This window comes from Natator depressus, chromosome 1, assembly GCF_965152275.1.
Source record: "Natator depressus isolate rNatDep1 chromosome 1, rNatDep2.hap1, whole genome shotgun sequence".
Lineage (NCBI taxonomy): Eukaryota > Metazoa > Chordata > Testudines > Cheloniidae > Natator > Natator depressus.
This window is the reverse complement of record NC_134234.1, coordinates 295207649-295231898: the sequence shown is the minus strand read 5'-3', so window position 1 is coordinate 295231898 and position 24250 is coordinate 295207649. Positions and strand designations below refer to the sequence as shown.

General features: G+C 38.3%; 1 protein-coding gene across 35 annotated transcripts in view; it reads left to right on the top strand.

Annotated features, from left to right (window-relative positions):
• The window catches only part of NRCAM (neuronal cell adhesion molecule), a 290661-nt gene that overhangs the window by 260775 nt on the left and 5636 nt on the right, over positions 1–24250 (top strand). For 17 of the 35 annotated variants that reach the window (XM_074942209.1, XM_074942211.1, XM_074942208.1 and 14 more), the window contains 5 exons: positions 2279–2344; positions 2896–3021; positions 4612–4764; positions 9270–9401; positions 16446–16524. In XM_074942209.1, coding sequence (XP_074798310.1) covers positions 2279–2344; positions 2896–3021; positions 4612–4764; positions 9270–9401; positions 16446–16524 — 556 coding nt within the window. Of the gene's footprint in view, positions 1–2278; positions 2345–2895; positions 3022–4611; positions 4765–9269; positions 9402–16445; positions 16525–17016; positions 17066–23102; positions 23165–24250 lie in introns of those variants that run through there. The other 18 variants (XM_074942232.1, XM_074942231.1, XM_074942227.1 and 15 more) reach the window with 4 other exon arrangements.

Below are 24250 nucleotides of genomic sequence, written 5' to 3'. Positions count from 1 at the left end.
TTGGGTGTGGAATGCCAGTGTGTTACATGTGATCCTGTATCTTTCAACAATGAACTTTAAAAATATTAATAACTTTTCAGAGAAAATAATTAATTTAAATTTTCTGTGCCTTAAAGGATGGTAACATTTTCTTACCAGTTTCACTATAATTTTCACTCTGAACAGATCATCCACAAACATATTCCTCATAAGCGTATTGCTGGAATGAGGCATTTTCTCTTTAGATTTAAGTTGGGGAATTAATTTCACAAACTAAGAGAGAAAACTTAGAATGAGATTTTCATAAACATCTTTAATATTATGAATATTTTTAGAAATTGGCTACCTGCAGCACATTTTGAATGAATTGCATTATTCTTCAAGATGTAGAAAGCAACTCCATAAATATTAGATCCTCTGAGTTAACAGAGTTATGAACATGGGAAAATAATAAACTTGGCAGGATTTTAAAAAATGTGTGATAGCACCGGAGAATTGCACCATCAAGATCTTTTGGCCTGTTTGCAAAACAAATTTCAGACATATTGTCATTTACAATTTAATAATATTAATTTGGCAAAGATTGAGTGCCCTCATATTTGTGAATCTAATTTGTAGAGTATTAGGCTGTCTGGTTCCACATGAGGGGTGAAATCCTGGCCCTACTGAAGTCAATGGGAGTTTTTCTATTGACTTCACTTGGGCTAGGATTTCACCGATGGTATTTTGTTGGCCTTTGAGAAGCATTCTTGGTATTATATCTGAGAGAGAGAAAGTGCCTTTTTACTAGATGTGGAAACCTCAGTGACAAATAATACTACATTAGCAGAATATCAGCACAGAAACGCAATTTCATGCATTGTTCTCTGAAGGAAAACCGCTTAGTGAATGAATTGGTCTGGATTTCTATTTAGATGGATTTCAGGATGACAAATGTCGTGAAAAAGAATCTATTTACTTAATAGCATTGGGTAAACAAGAATACTAAAACCAGTTTCTATTTATGAACAGCCCAATTGAAGAACTGTAAAGTAAACATACTGATTTAAAAGAAGTGAGCCAAAATATAGCTATTTAAGGGTCCACAAGAAACTGGTCCTACTCATTGCAATCAAATGCCTTCTCCTCATCCAGGAAAAGCGCCACATGTTGAAGGGAATGTCTTTTTGGCAGTGTTTATAAGATAATACCATAATATCCATAATTCTTATCCATGAATCTTTCTTGGCTATGCAAAATATTGATTTCTACCCTTCACACCAGAATATTTTGGTAGTAATTACACCAATATGTGGTTCTTCCTGGTTTTTTCCAGTAGTACAGTCATTTTCATGCAGTAGTGAGCTTTTGAAGTGTTGGGCCTCTGTTTCTCTTTTTTGTTTAACCACCCACTTTATATTTTTCAAAAACAGAAACAAAAAACATCCACTTTCAACTGGGTCCAGATTTACTATATAGGGTCTGAATTAACACCTGGATGCTATAACCTACGATTTCAGAAGTGTCCACTTATTTTGGGTACCTCAATTTTAGGGTTACCAACTTGAAACATGAAGGGCCTGATTTTCTGAGTTGCTCAGCACTGCAACTTCCACTGAAGTCAGTTGGAGTTGTGGATGCTAAGTGCCTCAAAAATCAAGTTCCTAGGTGTTTTGAGGCTGGACAACAAAAATTGAGCTATCCAGACTAAATGGAAAATTGAAAATGGAGGTCTCCAACTCCTAAATCATAGAAATTAGAGAGAGAAAAGTATAATATCTCCCAAAGATTCTCAAGGAGTATGTAGGATTGTCAAACCTCACTCAATTTTCCAGAACCAGAAAAAGATTGTATGGCTCTTGGTTTTTTCCCTTGAAGTTAGTGTCTACATACTGATTACTTGCTTTTCAAGAATGGGTTAGAATTAATACAGATTAACTAGAATCTAAAAATAGTTAATTGCTTTTTTTTGGTGCAGGAGAGTTACTATTGATGGCTAAATTGTCAATAGAGTATTTAAAATAAAAGTCTGAAATGTTAATTATGATTATTTAAGAAATGTTCTTCTATAAATGTCAGGGTTTAGCACATCTGTAATCTGGCTTGCTTTCAGAGTAATTTACATTACCCTGTCCTTTTCATATTTTATCAAGTAAAATTATTTGTAAAGAAACCTGCATGAACTTAGAGTATGCATGCGTTGGTTCACTTAACAGGTAAGCTTCTGTTATCTGCTGTGTTGCTTAAACATTATTTTCCTATGTAAAACTGTTTTTACTCTTTTTATGTTTCTTCTTTTCTATTACCTCTGGTGATGAAGGATACTCAGAAACCCTTTTTGCAACATCCCCTGTCATACATACTGTTCATCCAACATTCTATAAGGGTATTGTGATCCTTTTTATCATTATAAATTCAGTAGAGATAGTTGAAAAGCAAAATTCTGTGCAGGGCCAGCAGTGAGGAATTTGCAAAGTCTATGAAATACCACATGGAATCAAGGAAATTGTGTACCTGCATTACAATATATCCTCTCCTGCAGTTCCCAGGACTGAGTGACCTGTAGAATGCTCTTCACTTTTAAGCTGTCTGCATTGTACTTCAAGAGATTTAAACAATAGTATTTTCCAGGGCTTTGGCAATTTGGTATTTTAAAGGGTTTGGCAATTTTAGTGGTCTAGGCCATGCCAGTAGAGTTCCTAGACTTAGTTCTCCTTTCTAATTTAATAGTGTAGTGGCTACCTGCTGTTCAACTACCGCATGTGCTAATGCTGTAATTTAGTCACTAATTTTCAATAATGGAAACAATGAGTATGTATGAACCGTACATTCCATATATGTGGTCCAAATTAGCATAGTGGTTTCTTAAGATAGATTTCATTATATGCATGGAGCTACAATTTCATATTTTGCTTTGTTTTTCTATTGTGTATTCAGTGCGACCAGTTTACCCAAGGATCAGAAATGTTACGGCATCTGCTGCTGAGACCTATGCCAATATCAGTTGGGAGTATGAGGGACCAGATCATGTGAACTTTTATGTTGAATATGGTGTAGCAGGCAGTAAGAAGTCATTTCGTTTAATTATTCTAAGTGCTGAGATACATTTTAAAATATTTTAATAACTGAATTTGGCATATATAGATCTAGCTTTATTGATAGCTTTTTAAATGTCTAGAAAAAATATCTTTTAATTTGATCTAGCAGATTGTGTCATATTAATATAGTAAGAAAAATTGCTGCTCTTCAGGATACATGATGCTTAGAAAATAAGCCTTTGTTCCCTTGTGTTACTTTATCAACTCTTGTGAACAAGAACCATTACTACCTTTAACTGCCTGAAGCTGGTGATCATGCAGTGATTACAATCCTGCAGTGAAAATTTATTGTAGTGGTTCTATTAAATGTCCTAAGAAAATTACAGTGACAAAAATACATATATCAAAATAGAAAAGAATCAAACAAAAACAAATCTTGTTAAGTTATCCCTTAAAATAGCAGCAGACAAATAGCATATTAGGAACAACAAACTTCTACCTAGACATTAGCATGTAGTTAATAACAAAAATAAAGCTCCAACCCTCTGTAAGAGCAATTTGATTTAGTTCTCATTATGCATTAACATTAAGATGCTGAGCTGATAAAATGGAGATACTTCCAGTACACTGTCCTTATTAAGTGGTGAATAAATGCCAAAGACAGTGTACAGTAGAACCTCAGAGTTACAAACACCAGAGTTACAAACTGACCAGTCAATCACACAGCTCATTGAGAACCAGAAGCATGCAATCAGGCAGCAGCAGAGAAAAAAAAAAGCAAATACAGTACAGTACTGTGTTAAATTTAAACTACTGAAAAAAAAGGATTGTTTAAAAAAAGATTAGAGAGGTTAAGGAAACTGTTTCTGTGCTTGTTTCATTTAAATTAAGATGGTTAAAAGCAGAATTTTTCTTCTACATAGAAAAGTTTCAAGTTTCAATATTAAGTTTCAATGTTCAGTTGTAAACTTTTGAAAAAACAACCATAACATTTTGTTCAGAGTTACGAACATTTCAGAGTAATGAACAACCTCCATCCCCGAGATGTTTGTAACTCTGAGGTTCGACTGTAATTGTAAGTCTTCTTATGAAAAGGTATAAGTTTTGTTCTGAACTTTGCTCAGAGTCACTTGAGATGATTTTAGAAAAAGATGTACACAAACATGAGGAAAACATTCAGAACAATCAGGAACTATTTCCACATCATCTTCAGCATTTAAAGAGAATTTCTCAACAAAAGTAAATGCTGATTAAAAGTGCAAGCAGTATTATCAAATTCAGTGAATAAATGTTTTCTTTATAATTTATAATTTGTAATTGCAAATTCAAACACATTTCTTTAAATAGATGCAAAATAATTATCTGTAATGCAGTGGAACAAAAGTATAAAATAAGCATTCTTATTTAGATAGTATTTTTTTCTTGATATTGCATGCAGTATAGTACTAAAAATCATTATTTTGCCTAAAATTATATTTTTTTTGGAGAAAGCAGTTATTTGTTCAACAAATCCAAGTTTAGCCAACTGACTATAGAAAGTGTTCTGACTATAACTTAGAGTAGCAGATAGTAACTTAAAATATTCCAACTTGTTGTTTTCCTAAAATTTTTATAGGCAAAGAAGATTGGAAAAAAGAAATTGTAAATGGTTCTCGGAGCTTCTTTGTGTTAAAGGGTTTAACACCAGGAACGTCATATAAAGTCCGGGTTGGTGCTGAGGGTCTGTCTGGTTTTGTGAGTTCAGAGGATGTGTTTGAGACAGGTCCAGGTGAGGCACACCATACCAATTCTGTCTCACATTCAGAATTGTGATATGCCAAGTGCTGAAACATTGAATTGCTGCTAGTGGGGAGATATTTTAGCTAAAACATATTGATATCATTTTCTTCAGTGGTGCTAAACTACTTTGTAAACTTCTAGACATGCCAGCCTATCTACTTTGTAGACTATGAATGTTTTCCTTCTTTCAGTTCACTTTGTTTCCCTGCCATTTATGTTATGGGAAAGAACACTTACTGTTCACATTCGATCTGTATTCTGTGCACTTAAGCTGAAATATTTTGTTTGTTTCTAATTCATCTTTGAATTGAATTAGAACCTATTGTGCAATATTTAAATAACATGGTATACTGTAACACAGCAGAATACCTATTTTTAAAACTAACAATCTCAATATCAGCAGTTTAGTTTCCAGAAGCGTGATGTAAAATTGTAATCCATTAATATATTATGTGCCAAATAAGAAGATCTCTAGTTATAAATGTTTCTTTTTCCATCAAACATTGGCTTCCAGATGATTTTTATATCACTTAAACTACAAAATACTCTCATTAATAAAACAGCTTAAGAATTTTAAGTGTTCCATAGCTATTTTCCATAGAAAAATAATAGATTTTAGTGCAAGAAAGTTTGAAGCAGTTGTGACTTCATACAAGAATAAGTAATGCCTGTTCATTTAACTCAGAGAAAGGGTTTTATTGGAAATGTATTGATGTCATGATGAATATGGTGTTGCAATATCAGCATGTTCTTGATGAAGTGTTATTGTTTGGTCTGTGTTTGCCAGGCACTCTTACTCATTCCAAGCAATGTGGCCCATGGACAGTTATCCAGTAGATCTTACTTTGGTCTCACCTACTACACAAACATTATGATTTAAGAAAATAGATTGCTAATATGTAAAGTAGTTTGAGCAATATGAAACAATGATCCTTCAGATAACAAAGCAAGTGATTAGCATGCCAGTTTGAAAGAGTGTTCACTTTCTAAAGTCATAATGTTTTTGTTTTATTTCATGTTTATAGTACATTAATGCTCATAGTGTTACAATGTTGCTATAGGAAAGCTTTTGAAACATAATGCTAAATAGCAGTGCCCCACAAACATTTGCAGTTTCAGAAAAAAAGGTTTTTGTTAGTAACCTTTTAGCCAGAGGAGGCTAGTGATACCAGAAAACGGATATGCAAAACTATATATGTAGGTGTGTTCAGAACCAGTAGGCAGCAGAGCGCAAAGATTGTTTTGTAATGCACTCAAAGCGGCGGGGGAGGGGAAGACCAAAACCTTCCCAGTCAACGTTCTGCTTAACAGTAAAACTTCAGTAGATCAAAAAGTCAAGACTCCTGTATGTATCTGTGAGTAAGTTAAACACCTTGGCTCCATTCCTTGAGTCTTTCAAGGCTGGGAACACTAGAGGCAATGTTCTCTCTTTCTGGCAAAGGTTCAGTATAAAGCATTGCTTTAGAGTCCCCCATCAGATAATTTGTACAGCAAATTTCCTTTTTAAAAGAATCTAGCTATGTCACTTTCTGAAATCTGGGCTAATGCTGCTAAACATTGGGGATGGGGACAAAAGAGCAAGATACCTTTTTCGAGTACTCCTTTGCAAGGAAGGAAAACCCTAGACTGGGTATGTGAGGCCTCTACCAGAAAATGTCTATTTGTTCTAGCAAGCATTCCTATAGAGCATCTTCATAATGTGCAATTTTCTCTTCTTGCGTATGTCCAGTATAGTGGGTTATGTTTTTTCTCACATATTAGCAGCTTCTGTGTTCATCAGGAGTAAATATCTTTCTGCCAGAAACAGATAATTTATTTAGAGTAAACAGGAAATTTTATGCCATTTTTTAAAGTTATACTGGGCTTTAGAAACCCCTCTCTATTGGATATACACTAAGTCAAAGAATACAAGAAGCTGCATAAGTAAGTTTTCATCTTTACTCCTATCATCTCTCTTGCATGTTTTTATGCATGGATTGTTTTGTTTGATACTATTTTCTTACTACATTTGAATGTTAAATGTGCTTGTGTGTTTTGCTATAGCATTTGCTACTAAAAATTTAATGCCTTATTATATATGCATGTTTACAAAAAGCAAAATCGCTCTAACGTAAACGTAGACCCGAAAAGAAAACTACTGGTATAGGTTAATTTATAATTCAAAGCGAGATCACCTTTCTGCTTCTATTTCTTTTTTCTTGTAAATATTATCCTGACATTTTTATATATTTAAGTTTTAGGTTTTTAACGTCCACTTTATGTAAAAAAGAGAGAAAATGGGTTTGTTTTATTTTGTTATGTGTATTAGTAGAAGTGTTGGGATCAATTCCGTGAGAAATATTATTCAACTTCTAAAAATCAGAATACAGATGCCCCACCAAAGGCTGTGAAAGCTGCAAAAATCAATCCCACACCGATCAGACTCATCCAAACATGAAGAAATTAAGTGAAGGGCAAATCATACCCTCCCCCAGTAAAACCAATAGGAGGGTACTAAGAAACAGGCAAACTCATCCCCAGAACTTCTAGTGGGAACAGGACTTGCACTCTAGGTGGAATGAGCAGCAGGTCCTGCCTCCAAACTTCAAAGATACCCTGAGTTTGCCTACAGATCCTGGGGAATCCACATAGGGTGACCAGATAGTAAGTGTGAAAAATCAGGACAGAGGGTGGGAGGTAATTGGCACCTATATAAGAAAAAGCCCCAAATATTGGGACTCTCCCTATAAAATCGGGACATCTGGTCACCCTAAATCCACAAGAATCCAGGGCCATCCCGAGGTTGTGCTTTCACATTGGCTCAGGAACCCCAGTGTCTCCTTCGACTTCTGGCTGCAAGGAGTTGCTGCTCCAATAGAGCTGCACTACCAGGGATTTGTCTGGCCATAGCTGTCCCCAGGACTTTCCTTAAAGATGTATCTCCTTTGAGGAGGAGTGGTAATCTCCCTGGTCATCTCTGCAGGGCTGTTGGGGGAAAGGTATGTGTTTCATTGAACCCATCCCCTACCTAAGCATAGCTACTTGTTCCTCCTCTCCTCTTTCTTCTTCCTGGAGTCAAGTGCACAGAGCACCCTCTTCAGAATCTGGAGAGGGAGACAGTGCCATGGAGGTGGCTGATCCTCTCTCATACAGAGGCAGAGCAAGGGAGATTCATGTGTGGATCTTAAGACATAAACTACTCTTATGTAGAATTTCTACTGAGATTGGATGTGAGATGCCACTGATCTCAATAGAAATTCTGGGTAACCTCCCTGGCACATGGGCTCATTTGAAACGGAGCAGAGGAATCTGGAAATTCTGGACAAAAATATCCCATCTGTGCAGAGAGGGGATTTTGTGCCTGTGGGCTTTCCCCATCCCTGTGGATCTGTTGTCTCTATCAACCCCTACAGACCCAAATCTCCTGGACTGCTCTTCACAGGCCAGGGGTTCTATGAGTGAGGAGTGGCAGGGAGCGGACAGGCTGGTGGTAGGTGGATGCACTCCTCCTCTTCTTCTCTCAACTGACTTCTCCTCTACTGTCCTCCTTCAAGGGTTCCCTCTCCCTTTAAGGGGAGTCCTCAGGGCAGCTGGCTCCACAATTTTCACATGTGAGAGTGGGAAAACACTGCGTTCGCTAGGAAAACTCATCCTGTGTAACAGAATAGGAAGCAGGGGGCACAGCACCCAAACCACACAGATTTCTGGGATGCACAAGAAATGGAAGCTCCAACCCTGCATAAGGGCCCTCAGTATCTGCTCTATAATTGATGTCTCTTCTGAATGTCACTTTCCAAAGTCATGGTAGACAGTCAGAGGAAACTAGGTCAGAGAGAGACCCAGGGAGGGGCTGCCCAGTCAAATGCCACTTAGTCCTTCAAAAGCTAAAAAGGGTTGTTAAATCATGGCAATCAAGATGGACTGTATGATAATAGTTGGCCTGGAAGAAAGCAGAATCCTAATAAGGCTTTACATGGTGCTCAAATGCTGATTTCTTGTTCTAATTGAATGGTGGGGTCTTGAATGACCTACCTTCTCCCTTGTTTCAGTGGAATTGGCCTGTGCTAGCCAAAGAGTATTTGCTTTTTTAAGAATGTAATCCAGATGTTTATAAGTTATAAAACACAATTCCTTTTTTTACTTGTATCAGTGTGAGTTTGAGAACAATTTTAACATTTGTAAAAAGTGTATATGTGTAGGACATGTACATGCTTTACAATGAATTTTTAAACTTAAATGATAAATTAGTAAAATACAGGAACGTTAGAGATATTCAAGAGTCAGTTCTAAGCTTTTTTACTTTTACTAAGCTTTACTAAGCTTTTTAAAAACCTACAATTTTTAAATTTAAACAACTACAAACTACAGTGTTGCTATATCCCCCATGATTGCTAACTGCCACATTGTTACTATTGCTGCATTAATAAATGATATGTTATTTATGTGAATAATAATATAATACACATTTAAATGTGTATCAGATAATCTAATATTTCTTTCCCTTTCATTCTTCAGCAATGGCAAGCCGGCAGGTTGACATTGCTACTCAAGGATGGTTCATTGGTCTTATGTGTGCTGTTGCTCTTCTTATCTTGATTTTGCTGATTGTTTGCTTCATAAGGAGGAATAAGGGTGGCAAATATCCAGGTAGGATATACATCAATGTAAACTAAAATAATAACATGCAGGAGAAGTCATACCTGTTCATCAGCTAGTCATAGTGGACATTGACTGCATAACATCATGTGCTAATAGCCAGTTAGAAAGCTTTCTTTGTGCCAATTGTTCTACAGCTATTTCAGAATAAATTTTACTCAATGCATTACTCATCCACAGATGTGTCTGGATAGTCACTATGATGTAGTTTTCCAACAGTAAGTATAGTTCCATAAATAAACTGAGATATACGTAGCACACAATTACTAACTATTTTGTAAAAAGAAAAGGAGTACTTGTGGCACCTTAGAGACTAACCAATTTATTTGAGCATGAGCTTTCGTGAGCTACAGCTCACTTCATCGGATGCATACTGTGGAAACTGCAGAAGACATTATATACATTAGATACACAGACACCATGGAACAATACCTCCTCCCACCCCACTCTCCTGCTGGTAATAGCTTATCTAAAGTGATCATCAAGTTGGGCCATTTCCAGCACAAATCCAGGTGTTCTCACCCTCCGCCCCCCCACACACAAACTCACTCTCCTGCTGGTAATAGCCCATCCAAAGTGACCACTCTCTTCACAATAAGAAAAGGAGTACTTGTGGCACCTTAGAGACTAACCAATTTATTTGAGCATGAGCTTTCGTGAGCTACAGCTCACTTCATGCTCAAATAAATTGGTTAGTCTCTAAGGTGCCACAAGTACTCCTTTTCTTTTTGCGAATACAGACTAACACGGCTGTTACTCTGAAACCTCTCTTCACAATGTGTATGATAATCAAGGTGGGCCATTTCCTGCACAAATCCAGGTTCTCTCACCCCCCTTCAAAAACCACACACACAAACTCACTCTCCTGCTGGTAATAGCCTATCCAAAGTGACCACTCTCCTTACAACGTGCATGAAAATCAAGGTGGGACATTTCCAGCACAAATACAGGTTTTCTCACCCCCCCCCTTTTTTCCCAAAAAACACACACACACAAACTCACTCTCCTGCTGGTAATAGCTTATCCAAAGTGACCACCCTCCCTACAATGTGCATGACAATCAAGGTGGGCCATTTCCAGCACAAATCCAGGTTTTCTCACCCCCCCCACCCCCATACACACACAAACTCACTCTCCTGCTGGTAATAGCTCATCCAAAGTAACCACTCTCCCTATAATGTGCATGATAATCAAGGTGGGCCATTTCCAGCACAAATCCAGGTTTTCTCGCCACCACCACCACCACCACCCCCCCCAACACACACACAAACTCACTCTCCTGCTAGCAATAGCTCATCCAAACTGACCACTCTCCCCACAATGTGCATGACAATCAAGGTGGGCCATTTCCAGCATAAATGCAAGTTTAACCAGAAAGTCTGGGGGGGGGTAGGAAAAAACAAGGGGAAATAGGCTACCTTGCATAATGACTTAGCCACTCCCAGTCTCTATTTAAGCCTAAATTAATAGTATCCAATTTGCAAATGAATTCCAATTCAGCAGTTTCTCGCTGGAGTCTGGATTTGAAGTTTTTTTGTTGTAAGATAGCGACCTTCATGTCTGTGATTGCGTGACCAGAGAGATTGAAGTGTTCTCCGACTGGTTTATGAATGTTATAATTCTTGACATCTGATTTGTGTCCATTTATTCTTTTACGTAGAGACTGTCCAGTTTGACCAATGTACATGGCAGAGGGGCATTGCTGGCACATGATGGCATATAACACATTGGTGAATGTGCAGGTGAACGAGCCTCTGATAGTGTGGCTGATGTGATTAGGACCTGTGATGGTGTCCCCTGAATAGATATGTGGGCACAGTTGGCAACGGGCTTTGTTGCAAGGATAGGTTCCTGGGTTAGTGGTTCCGTTGTGTGGTATGTGGTTGCTGGTGAGTATTTGCTTCAGGTTGGGGGGCTGTCTGTAGGCAAGGACTGGCCTGTCTCCCAAGATTTGTGAGAGTGTTGGGTCATCCTTCAGGATAGATTGTAGATCCTTAATAATGCGTTGGAGGGGTTTTAGTTGGGGGCTGAAGGTGACGGCTAGTGGCGTTCTGTTATTTTCTTTGTTAGGCCTGTCCTGTAGTAGGTGACTTCTGGGAACTCTTCTGGCTCTATCAATCTGTTTCTTCACTTCCGCAGGTGGGTATTGTAGTTGTAAGAATGCTTGATAGAGATCTTGTTGGTGTTTGTCTCTGTCTGAGGGGTTGGAGCAAATGCGGTTGTATCGCAGAGCTTGGCTGTAGACAATGGATCGTGTGGTGTGGTCAGGGTGAAAGCTGGAGGCATGTAGGTAGGAATAGCGGTCAGTAGGTTTCCGGTATAGGGTGGTGTTTATGTGACCATCGTTTATTAGCACTGTAGTGTCCAGGAAGTGGATCTCTTGTGTGGACTGGACCAGGCTGAGGTTGATGGTGGGATGGAAATTGTTGAAATCATGGTGGAATTCCTCAAGGGCTTCTTTTCCATGGGTCCAGATGATGAAGATGTCATCAATATAGCGCAAGTAGAGTAGGGGCGTTAGGGGACGAGAGCTAAGGAAGCGTTGTTCTAAATCAGCCATAAAAATGTTGGCATACTGTGGGGCCATGCGGGTACCCATAGCAGTGCCGCTGATCTGAAGGTATACATTGTCCCCAAATGTAAAATAGTTATGGGTAAGGACAAAGTCACAAAATTCAGCCACCAGGTTAGCCGTGACATTATCGGGGATAGTGTTCTTGACGGCTTGTAGTCCATCTTTGTGTGGAATGTTGGTGTAGAGGGCTTCTACATCCATTGTGGCCAGGATGGTGTTATCAGGAAGATCACCGATGGATTGTAGTTTCCTCAGGAAGTCAGTGGTATCTCGAAGGTAGCTGGGAATGCTGGTAGCATAGGGCCTGAGGAGGGAGTCTACATAGCCAGACAATCCTGCTGTCAGGGTGCCAATGCCTGAGATGATGGGGCGCCCAGGATTTCCAGGTTTATGGATCTTGGGTAGTAGATAGAATATCCCAGGTCGGGGTTCCGGGGGTGTGTCTGTGCGGATTTGATCTTGTGCTTTTTTCAGGAAGTTTCTTGAGCAAATGCTGTAGTTGCTTTTGGTAACTCTCAGTGGGATCATAGGGTAATGGCTTGTAGAAAGTGGTGTTGGAGAGCTGCCGAGCAGCCTCTTGTTCATATTCCGACCTATTCATGATGACAACAGCACCTCCTTTGTCAGCCTTTTTGATTATGATGTCAGAGTTGTTTCTGAGGCTGTGGATGGCATTGTGTTCCGCACGGCTGAGGTTATGGGGCAAGTGATGCTGCTTTTCCACAATTTCAGCCCGTGCACGTCGGCGGAAGCACTCTATGTAGAAGTCCAGTCTGCTGTTTCGACCTTCAGGAGGAGTCCACCTAGAATCCTTCTTTTTGTAATGTTGGTGGGGAGGCCTCAGTGGATTAGTATGTTGTTCAGAGGTATTTTGGAAATATTCCTTGTGTCGGAGACGTCGAAAATAGGATTCTAGGTCACCACAGAACTGTATCATGTTTGTGGGGGTGGAGGGGCAGAAGGAGAGGCCCCGAGATAGGACAGCTGCTTCTGCTGGGCTGAGAGTATAGTTGGATAGGTTAACAATATTGCTGGGTGGGTTGAGGGAACCATTGCTGTGGCCCCTTGTAGCATGTAGTAGTTTAGAAAGTTTAGTGTCCTTTTTCTTTTGTAGAGAAGCAAAGTGTGCGTTGTAAATGGCTTGTCTAGTTTTAGTAAAATCCAGCCACGAGGAAGTTTGTGTGGAAGGTTGGTTTTTTATGAGAGTATCCATTTTTGAGAGCTCATTCTTAATCTTTCCCTGTTTGCTGTAGAGGATGTTGATCAGGTGATTCCGCAGTTTCTTTGAGAGCGTGTGGCACAAGCTGTCAGCATAGTCTGTGTGGTATGTAGATTGTAATGGATTTTTTACCTTCAGTCCTTTTGGTACAATGTCCATCTGTTTGCATTTGGAAAGGAAGATGATGTCTGTCTGTATCTGTACAAGTTTTTTCATGCAGTTGATAGATTTCCACTCCATACGGCTAAATGCAGTGCCTTGCATAATGACAGGTTTCAGAGTAACAGCCGTGTTAGTCTGTATTCGCAAAAAGAAAAGGAGTACTTGTGGCACCTTAGAGACTAACCAATTTATTTGAGCATGAGCTTTCGTGAGCTACAGCTCACTTCATCGGATCACTTCATCGGATTCACAGTATGCATCCGATGAAGGGAGACAGGCCAGTCCTTGCCTACAGACAGCCCCCCAACCTGAAGCAAATACTCACCAACAACCACATACCACACAACAGAACCACTAACCCAGGAACCTATCCTTGCAACAAAGCCCGTTGCCAACTGTGCCCACATATCTATTCAGGGGACACCATCACAGGGCCTAATAACATCAGCCACACTAGCAGAGGCTCGTTCACCTGCACATCCACCAATGTGATATACGCCATCATGTGCCAGCAATGCCCCTCTGCCATGTACATTGGTCAAACTGGACAGTCTCTACGTAAAAGAATAAATGGACACAAATCAGATGTCAAGAATTATAACATTCATAAACCAGTCGGAGAACACTTCAATCTCTCTGGTCACGCAATCACAGACATGAAGGTCGCTATCTTACAACAAAAAAACTTCAAATCCAGACTCCAGCGAGAAACTGCTGAATTGGAATTCATTTGCAAATTGGATACTATTAATTTAGGCTTAAATAGAGACTGGGAGTGGCTAAGCCATTATGCAAGGTAGCCTATTTCCCCTTGTTTTTTCCTACCCCCCCCCCAGACTTTCTGGTTAAACTTGCATTTATGCTGGAAATGGCCCACCTTGATTGTCATGCACATTGTGGGGAGAGTGGTCAGTTTGGATGAGCTATTGCCAGCAGGAGAGTGAGTTTGTGTGTGTGTTGGGGGGCGGGCGGGTGAGAAAACCTGGATTTGTGCTGGAAATGGCCCACCTTGATTATCATGCACATTATAGGGAGAGTGGTTACTTTGGATGAGCTATTACCAGCAGGAGAGTGAGTTTGTGTGTGTATGGGGGTGGGGGGGTGAGAAAACCTGGATTTGTGCTGGAAATGGCCCACCTTGATTATCATGCACATTGTAGGGAGGGTGGTCACTTTGGATAAGCTATTACCAGCAGGAGAGTGAGTTTGTGTGTGTGTGTTTTTTGGGAAAAAGGGGGGGGGTGAGAAAACCTGTATTTGTGCTGGAAATGTCCCACCTTGATTTTCATGCATGTTGTAAGGAGAGTGAGTTTGTGTGTGTGGTTTTTGGAGGGGGGTGAGGGGGTGAGAGAACCTGGATTTGTGCAGGAAATGGCCCACCTTGATTATCATACACATTGTGAAGAGAGTGGTCAGTTTGGATGGGCTATTACCAGCAGGAGAGTGAGTTTGTGTTGGGGCGGGGGGCGGAGGGTGAGAAAACCTGGATTTGTGCTGGAAATGGCCCAACTTGATGATCACTTTAGATAAGCTATTACCAGCAGGAGAGTGGGGTGGGAGGAGGTATTGTTTCATGGTCTCTGTGTGTATATAATGTCTTCTGCAGTTTCCACAATATGCATCCGATGAAGTGAGCTGTAGCTCACGAAAGCTCATGCTCAAATAAATTGGTTAGTCTCTAACGTGCCACAAGTACTCCTTTTCTTTTTGCGAATACAGACTAACACGGCTGTTACTCTGAAACCTAACTATTTTGTGTGTTTTGATTTTAGCATGTCATGTTGAGCTGGCGTGTGGCAAAAGAAATCAGTTATTTCAATATGTAATTATAAGAGCCAGAAGTGACTACTCAAGATGACATGCATTATCATAATTTTACCATCTGAAAATACTGCCAAAGATGATTCACATCACCTTGAATAATGGAATATAAACTAAATTTGTATGAACCAAGTATCAAAATTGTTACTAGTGTAAAAATGTGATACTATAAACCACATACCCATAACTACTATATCAGGATAACATAGTAGAATAATAACTAGCAAAACAGTAATGAAAAGACACAAACAATATTTTTTTTAAAAACTTGTAACATTCATAATATAATTTCCCACAATTTATTGGCATATGTACTATATTCACAGTTTATTGGCATATGTACTATTTAAATATCTATCTTCTGTCTTAGTTATTCCTAGGGTTCTGTCACCTTGGTATCAAAGGTCCCAATATTGTAAATACATGTTAATATCTTTACATGAGTTAAATAGCACTAGTCACATGCATAAAGTTAGTTAAATCTCTGAGTGCTCCGAGGATTGCAGCCTCAGTATACAAAGAAGATGTATTTAATTGAAAATAGTATTTTTAGGAAAAATATTTTGAAAAATACAGTTAACTTTGAGAGACAAGAGTATGTCAAATTTATCCCCAAATATAGGAGATTTTTTGGTTTGGTTTTGGTTAGTTTTAAAAAAAAGAAAGTTACAACAACATAAATTCTTCCAGTAATTAAAAAAAATCCATGGAAACCATTTTTAAAATAAAAATAAACATTCCCTGTGTATTGTTTGTAACCCAGGCGTTCCTGCAATTGTACCAGTGGATAAGAAGATGAAAGCAAATTTGCTAGAAACTGGTTATAATCAAAAGCAAAATGAACTAATCATTTTCCTTTATTAGTATGAGCGAAATGCAGTCAACTAACAGCATAAATAAAACTAATGTATTTAAATTTTAATACTCTAACTTTTTTATTAATCTAAAAAAGTAATGCATTTTTAAAATAGGATTTTAAATCTGCAAGTGTCCCTTTTAAATCATGTTAAAAAATGGCTGCAGCAAAGGACTTTCACTACTGCCAAATGATGTACAGTATCTTGTCCTTCAGTAAAGATATTTTTAAACTACCACATATGCATTTTATTTAGAAGTAACAATCTAAGGCCCCGGTTTTACAAAGTGATTCTGCCCAATCCATAGTACTCACATCCAAATAGGTCATTTTGCAGGATCAGGGCCTTAAATATTTAGTCCTAAAATTTAATGATAAAAATCCCAATTTCAAATATTATAGTGAAGGAAAAGGAAGATGCACATGCTGATCCAGAAATACAGCCTATGAAAGAAGATGATGGAACATTTGGTGAATACAGGTAAGCAGTTAACACATAGTTTTCCTTATGTTTCCTTCTCTTGTTAATTTTTAGATTTAGGAATAAAATAGAGTTTATAGAACATGACACTTATTTTATGAAAATGAAATTACAACCTTTTGTAATGGTGCAAATTACTTTGCATTTAATGTTTTACATAATTAATTATAAAAATACCTTTAATGAGACTGGTAGAAAAATGTAAAACATCAAGAATTAGGATTTGCAGGATTATGCTAATTTTATCCTATATTTTAGCGATGGGCCATCACTGTAAAATTCAGATCCAAATTTGAATTTTGATGTCTCAAAATTGAGGGCATTTCCATACAGAGTTTCGTCTCTGGCCCATCTTTAATATATTGAAAAGCTCAAATACTTGGGAGCACTTTTGCCCTGTCCTGCAGCACATACAAAATACTTTGTCTTGGAAACTTGCTTCTCATATAAACAGAGACAGTAGTAACTTGTATCCCCTTCACTGGAATGCAGGTTCTTTTAAAATTGCTGCCAGTACCAATACAGAAACAGCAAAAAAATTAATTACATGACAGAGAAGAGGAACTATCACTTAAGAAAAACACACCACTCCAGAGAATTCAGTGCATGAGATACAGCAAACTGCTTCAGACCATGCCACTGAGCTGACTGTCATTCTTGCATGCCATTTTTGACTGTCATTCTTGCAGAAACATGTGAGCTGAATCTCCGTGCAGCACAAAAAAGATACTCTTTAAAGAAGTCTTTTCATAATAGTTACATATGGTGTGTTTTAAAGAGAGCTGTACCATTATATTAAACACATTTTGATTTAGTACAGAAAAGGATTTTATTATTTCTTTCACAGGTCAGTGTTACATTTATTTTTCCATAGGTAATATATTCTTTATAGTATATTCCTATGTAAATAACAATTTAAAAGACTTTAATTTTTATATGTAATCAATTCTAGTGCATGGAAAATCTGTTCTTTCAAATGGGGTTCACTGGACTGTTGTAACATTTTTTTGTGTAGCGGAATGTGCATCTCATCTGGCTGGAATAATTTCTATATTTTTTCACTGTTCTGAATGCCAAAGAGCAGTTTCTGTTTACTCCTGCAGCTATTAAAATTATTCTAATCCCTCATAATATTTACCAAGTCAGTACAAAAACATTTTAAACTTGGTGTTTGTTTTTAATTTGAAATGCCTATTGGGTTAATTTAGTTGATTTTAGCTGACAAAAATGAGAGACTGAAAGCATTGGCTGGGAACAGGCACAGTACAAACAAGTGCTATACAAGCTTCTCTATACAGCCCAGCTATTGTACCTGAATTCTAATTTACAGCCCCTCTGCTTTTCTATTCCTGGACATTTCTTTAGCAGAAACTGACATTGATGCAGAACTGTGCCAAATTATGTGATGGCTTTGTGATTTTGACAAATATTCAGTCAGGTCTAGGATGAGACCAGTGAATTTGCTTTTTATGTGTTGACATGTACCAGGGTTTGAATGTATGTATCCATATTTAAATGGCTTGTGTGTTAACCCACAGAACCATCTAGTGCTTTGTTAAATGGTTTTATAATGCATTTTAAAAAAGATATTACCAACCCATTGTGTGGTGAATATGGAGAATAACATCTGCAACTTCTATAATTGTTCACAGGAAGGGAGTTGCTCATCTAAGTCACCATGCAGAAAACTCCTTTCTAAAATGAATTTCTGAGCTATTAGCCTATGATGGGCTTTCCTTTTTTTCTCCTTAGAGACAGGGCATCTCCAGCAACCAGTCAAACTGCAGAAGATGGCACCCTCTCTGCAGCTCAGCATCAGTGCAGCCAATTAGTTCCCAGTTTCATTCCGCCTCACACAGCTCTGGTCATGGTGCAATGCTTCTTTGAGGAAAGGTGGTTTAGGTTCTTTCTAAAAATTTCTCTAAGAATTCGAGTATTTTGAATTTTTTCATCACTTCAGGTCCATGTCTATGTGGACAATAAAGACATTGGACAAAGACAGGAAGAGAAAAGGTAACTGTGCCATCAAAACTCATGAAGCAGACCCTGGCTTTACCAAAGCAGTGTCTGTGAAATCTGAGCAATCCAACTTGTCCAGCTGATCAGCAGATGAATCCTCCAGGACCAGATCAGAAGCCCCCTCTTCCAGGAGCAGGGCTAAGCAGTCTTCAAAGCTCTCAAGGATTAGTTCCCTCTCCTGTTCCCTCTGTCAGGAGGTAAAGCAATCAGATGAGTGGAAATCCAGGGATGGCTCTGGACATCATGTTTCTCAGCAATGGCTAATGGGGACAGAGAAAGTATGGGGTCTCTCGATCCTTTCGTGCCAACTACATAAGGGAGCCTGGTTTTCAGGGAGACGATAGATCCATTAAGAGGAGCCTTCTGACTTCATAGGGCTGTTTCCCAATCTTTCAAGGGCCAAAATAGGTGGAAGAAGTTGACATATTCAGTGACTGGACTATGATACTAGACATGTAGATCCTTTTGATAGCCCTAATGGGATACAGCACAGAATTTGTAGAAATGCTCTCCCTTCCTACTGAATTCCCTCTCTGTTCCACAGGAAAAAGCAGCGCGTTTTATCAAGTCTCTCTCATTTGTTATCAGCCAAGGCTGTGATTTCAAGCCCTACTGAATAAAAAGTCTAAGTGTCTACTCTCTGAATTTCATAGTCTTCAAAGAGAGACCAACTCTGGACTTCAGATGACCCAATCTATTCATAATAAATTAAAAATTGAGTAATCCAGAACTCTCCTCATAGCAGTATAGCCAGGAGATATCAGTAGACCCACAAGATGCTTACGTACTATGTACATCGCTATAGATCACCAGTATCTCAGTTCTTATTTTATCAGTCAGCACCAACTTCAGTATCAGCCCTTCCATTCACTTTGATTTCTGGCCCTAAAGTGTTCTCAAAGGTCATGGCAGAAGTGTCTCTAAGAAGGCACAATCCCATACAAAAAGAAATAGCTGTCTCAAAGCAAGGTGCAAAGGATTCTACCACAAATTAATACTTTCCAGAAAGGTTACAATATCAGATTTAAGAAGATTCATTGTCCCATTCAGATTCTAGTCTTCCTAGTATCCTGTACAGATGTGATGTCTTGGACTGTTTTCAGTTTAGACCTCTTCAGTTGTGATTTCTCCATGTGAAGGCACACATGAGCTGGTTTAGCCTCTTCAGCTGGTGAATGTATTTCTTGCCAGATTCATGCAATGAAGGAAATGTCACTTCAGGAAACCCAGAAGCACACAGTGACTGGGGATGCATGCCTGTTCTGATGGGGAGCATATCTGGACCATCACAAAGTAGAAATGAAATTGAGTCCCTCCAGAAAGCTATTTTATATCAACATGCTGTTGTTATGAGCAATCAGTAAAGCTCTGTGCCTCTTCTGAGTCTTGGAAGAAGATTAGTCTAGGCCAGTATGCTGGGAACAGAAAATGTCTTAGTAGTGACACAAGCAACTGAGCAGGAGACTGTGACTGTGTAAAGAGACCTGAAATCAGAGACTATACAAGGAGCTCCTGTTCCCCTCAGTGCAAAAGTACCAAAGAGGTGTCAACCCTGTTCACCTTGCAGGAGAAGCCAAATTTCTATCCTAGGCAGAATATTCATTACTCCAGGGAAGTGGGAATTTTATCCACATCTACAAACCTGCTGATCCACAGTTGGGGAAAGGTCATAAATGCACATTCATCACTGAAGACAATAGAAAACTTCTAAGCTTCTTCAGTCAGTACAACTGTTTGATTTTTTTCTGTTCTCTGGAGCCAGAGATTTCTGTAGCATATATTTCCACCAATCCCAATTCTGTAAAAGGTGTTCAAGAAGACTATAGAGGACAAGGCCTATACAGCAGTAAGAGTGCCAGTGTGATCATCCCAGGGATGGTCTGCAGATATATGTCTTAGTGTTCCTCTGCCTGTTTTCCACAACATCTTGACCCACAAGCAAGTGTTTCAACCAGAAATCCACATCTGGACTGTGAGAGACTTGCTTAGGAATGGTTGACTCTGAGTCTTTGTTTTATTAGATAAGGCATTGCAATCCTTCTTTATTCTGCATGATGGTCAGCATCAGGGATATATTTTAAGGCTTACAATAGCATTTTCCTCTGTTGTAGTTTCAGAGTTTTCAGTTAAGAAGATGTCTTTTGTATCCTGGATTTCTTGATAAATGGAGCAGCTTTTGACCTTGTAGCTTAAGGGGTATTTTATAGACTTCCCAGTGGGGAATTATCTCTGCATATTCTAATTGTTTTTGGTGGGTCTTGCTTTGTCCCCACTTACACTTACTTTGAGGGGTCTTAATTTGAATCTTAAATTTCTTTGTCACTTTTCTTTTGGATCACTGCTTTTGACTCCTCTGTTAGAAGTCTTTTTTTTCCGAGTAGTCATAGCATCAGGTGGGAGGGTCAGTGAATTGTCTGCTATTTCTTGTAAACTTCCCTGATATTTTTCTTTCACAAAGAGGAAGTCATGAATGGTTCCTTGACACTTGTCAAATGTTTCATCTGATCTTGTCTTAGAACAAGAGCTTAAACTTCCAATTTTTTTCCTGCTTCTGCCACAGTTGAAAAAAAGCCCTGGTATTGCTGAGATGCTAAGAAAACATATCTAGACAAAAACTTTTTTTTTATTTAGTGAGATTAAGGAAAGGTAGTAAAATCTCTAAAATCTGCATAGGCTTCTGGATTGATTTATACACTTCTAGTGTACAGAGAAGGAATTCCTTATCCCTTTCATCTTCAGACCCACTTGACTTGGGATTATGAGCAGAAGGGTTCGGAAGTGTTTTCAGGTCAGGTTTACAGAGAGGCCATACGTATCTAAGATATTTATATGGCCTCTTATACCCAGTCATTTCAGGCTGTTGATCTGAGAGCACAGAAAAAGTAATTTATTCCCTACAAACTTCATTTTCTGCATCCTCATATCCATCAGCCCAGAATGTCTCCCCCTTCTAGTCAGAGTTACGCTAGAAGTGAAAGAAGTTGCGTGTTACCAACTGGATGGTGCTAACCATATTTTGAGTTATTTTGCATGTCTGTGACTATGGAAGAATCTATTGGGAATTGGTTGGCTGCTGAGCTGTACAGAGAGCACAAAAACCTCTTCTGCATTCTGACTGGTTGTTGCATGTACCTATCTCTAGGGAGGAATGACTAATACGTAGACACAGAAAAGATTTGCAGGTAATACATTCCTTTAAAAATTGTGATGAACTTGTAAAGCTGTTCTGTGCACTCCACCTTTCTAATGTGTTTTCTTCAAATATTCTTAAATTCACTACAGTTAAGCTCTTCATTCTCACCTCCTCACTTTTTCACTCATCTCAACCATCAGCTGCAAGTTTGCTATTTGTTTCATGAAACCAGGAAGAAAAATGAATTAGTTTTGTTACATGATTGTTGCCATTTTATTCAATATATTTAATTCATGTCTCCAAAATATGCCTTTTAATTTTAATGAGCAAAGGTTCCTAATATAAGATAATAGGGAAAAATGTCTAGCCATCCATTAGTATCAGTCTTTATTAAACAGCTAGGAACTTAAGGTTTGGTTCTAGCATAGCAAATAGCAAGCATGTCATTGGACTTACTATGATAACAACCTCATCTCAGTGCAAAATCCATACATGTTCACACCTATTATTTTGTTCCTGGTAGTTATTGTCTCGATGTTAATTATATGTAGTGTGTGTGCAAAACATTTCAAAATACTGGTTTTAAATTTTTCACTACAAATTTTTTCAGTAAATTTGTAATTTATTTTCCTGTTAAAAATTACAATAGGTAAGTATAAGTCAGTGAATAAAATCATGAGTAAAGAAAGAAAAAGGGATTTTATGATCTGTCATGCATGTATTTTGGAATAGTTTTATGAAGCTCCATAAACAAGAAGAGCAAGCCTCACAGATACTACATCAGAATTTCTGGCTTTAGCAATCTGGTTTTGCAGTGAGTTATTAAACATTCTAAAGCTGATATTCTACAGCTCTTTGGGCTTCAGAATTCATAATGAGACAATTCAGCTGTTTTGTGCAATATGCTTCTTGGCAACACATTGAAAACTCATTCATTTCCCCCAGAGCACCAGGGTCCCTTCTCTGTTTTGCACCCCCAGGGATATAAAAGCACTGTATGAAATGTGAGTGTTCTCATGTCCTCTCCGTCTACTCCTTCATCTCTCCTTTTCCCTTCATTCCTTCCTTTTTTCACTCCCTCACCCTCACTTTCTCTCCCTTCCTCCAAAAATTTAGTAGTTGCTCATCTAAGCACACAAGTCTTGACCATAATCCGGGTTGATAAAAATCACATTATTCTTACTTTCCCTCCTCCCAAATGAGGAGTGGAAGGCTCCCTGGGTATCCCAACTGCTTTTTCCACTGTCAGTACTTTGGCAGAACTTCTTACTGTACTTCTGTGGTGCAAAAAGGGAGGGAATCCCCATGCCCAGATTTGATTTTTGCATATGCTGTAACTGTGCATTCACGCCAGCATCCACCTCCATGCAGGTACACTCCTGTGTAAATCTGCAGTTTTGTTTGTTTGTTTGTTTTAATTATACAGACAATAGAATCTGCATCCTTACTAGCATATAGAAAAATCACAGACCCAATGCAACCAACTGTGTAAGTATTTTTTCATTATTTAGATTATAAATAAATTTTGTAACCCCCTCCCCAATAAAATAAAATAAATATAAGTTACATAAAGGAACTTGGAAGTAAAAAGATTCTGTTTTGTTTTGTAGAAAGTACAATAATTGTATGAAGTCAGTGCTGTTACAAATGTTTCTGATACAATTATAAAGTATTTCTTATTTACTTGTATACCCTAACGTAATGAACTGAGCTACCTGTGCTCACGTGTTGTTCTGCACAGAGAACTTCTTCAGTTAAGTCCAAATATTTTGTTATCATGGAATTTTAAGTAAAAAGTGTTACAGTAGAATAGGAAGCAATAGTTTCTCCATGAGCTTTCTTTGCTGCTTATTGTACCAGGCTGTGTAAAATTCAGTGCCATAAATACCATCATTGTTGCTCATTGCCAGTTGTCATCCCACAGTGAGTACATTTAAACAAAACAAAAGATTCAGAAACTTTGGCAAAGTATTAAGTTAACTGAAGCACAGCTCACAAAATATTTGGATCTTTTGGTAAGCAAGATTCTTACTAGGTAACAGGTTTGTTGTTTCAGTGTAAGAATTAAATTGATCATACGCTGTATAGTACAGAACTTTTAAATGATTTACATTCTGAACCCTTGAGAAGGAAATTATATTTTTGTCATTTTTAAATTGGACAGAATTTCTGGAACAACTAAAGACTTTTGTGCAGTGCTTATCAGCATTAACAAAACAAAATAGTTACATATGCAGTAACAATTTGGTTACATTTTTAAAGGTTTGTTGTGTTATATGGATTGTTTTATCCTGAAAATATTGCAGTTGACATGATCATGTAAATGTTGACCAAGATTTTCACAAATGGGTGCTGAAAGTTAGGATACATGGTAAGCACTTTCTGAAAATCAGTTCCCTTTAATATGTCTCAAGCTAAATGCCCAAAATTTGAGAGACCTCCAAATCACGAATCATTTTGAAAAATTTAGGAGCCTGTGTACAAGAGGTGACCTGATTTCTAGAGGAGCTGAATGCCTAGATTCAGTGGAAACTGCTGGCTGCTCAGCACCTTTGAAAATCAACCACTTATTTA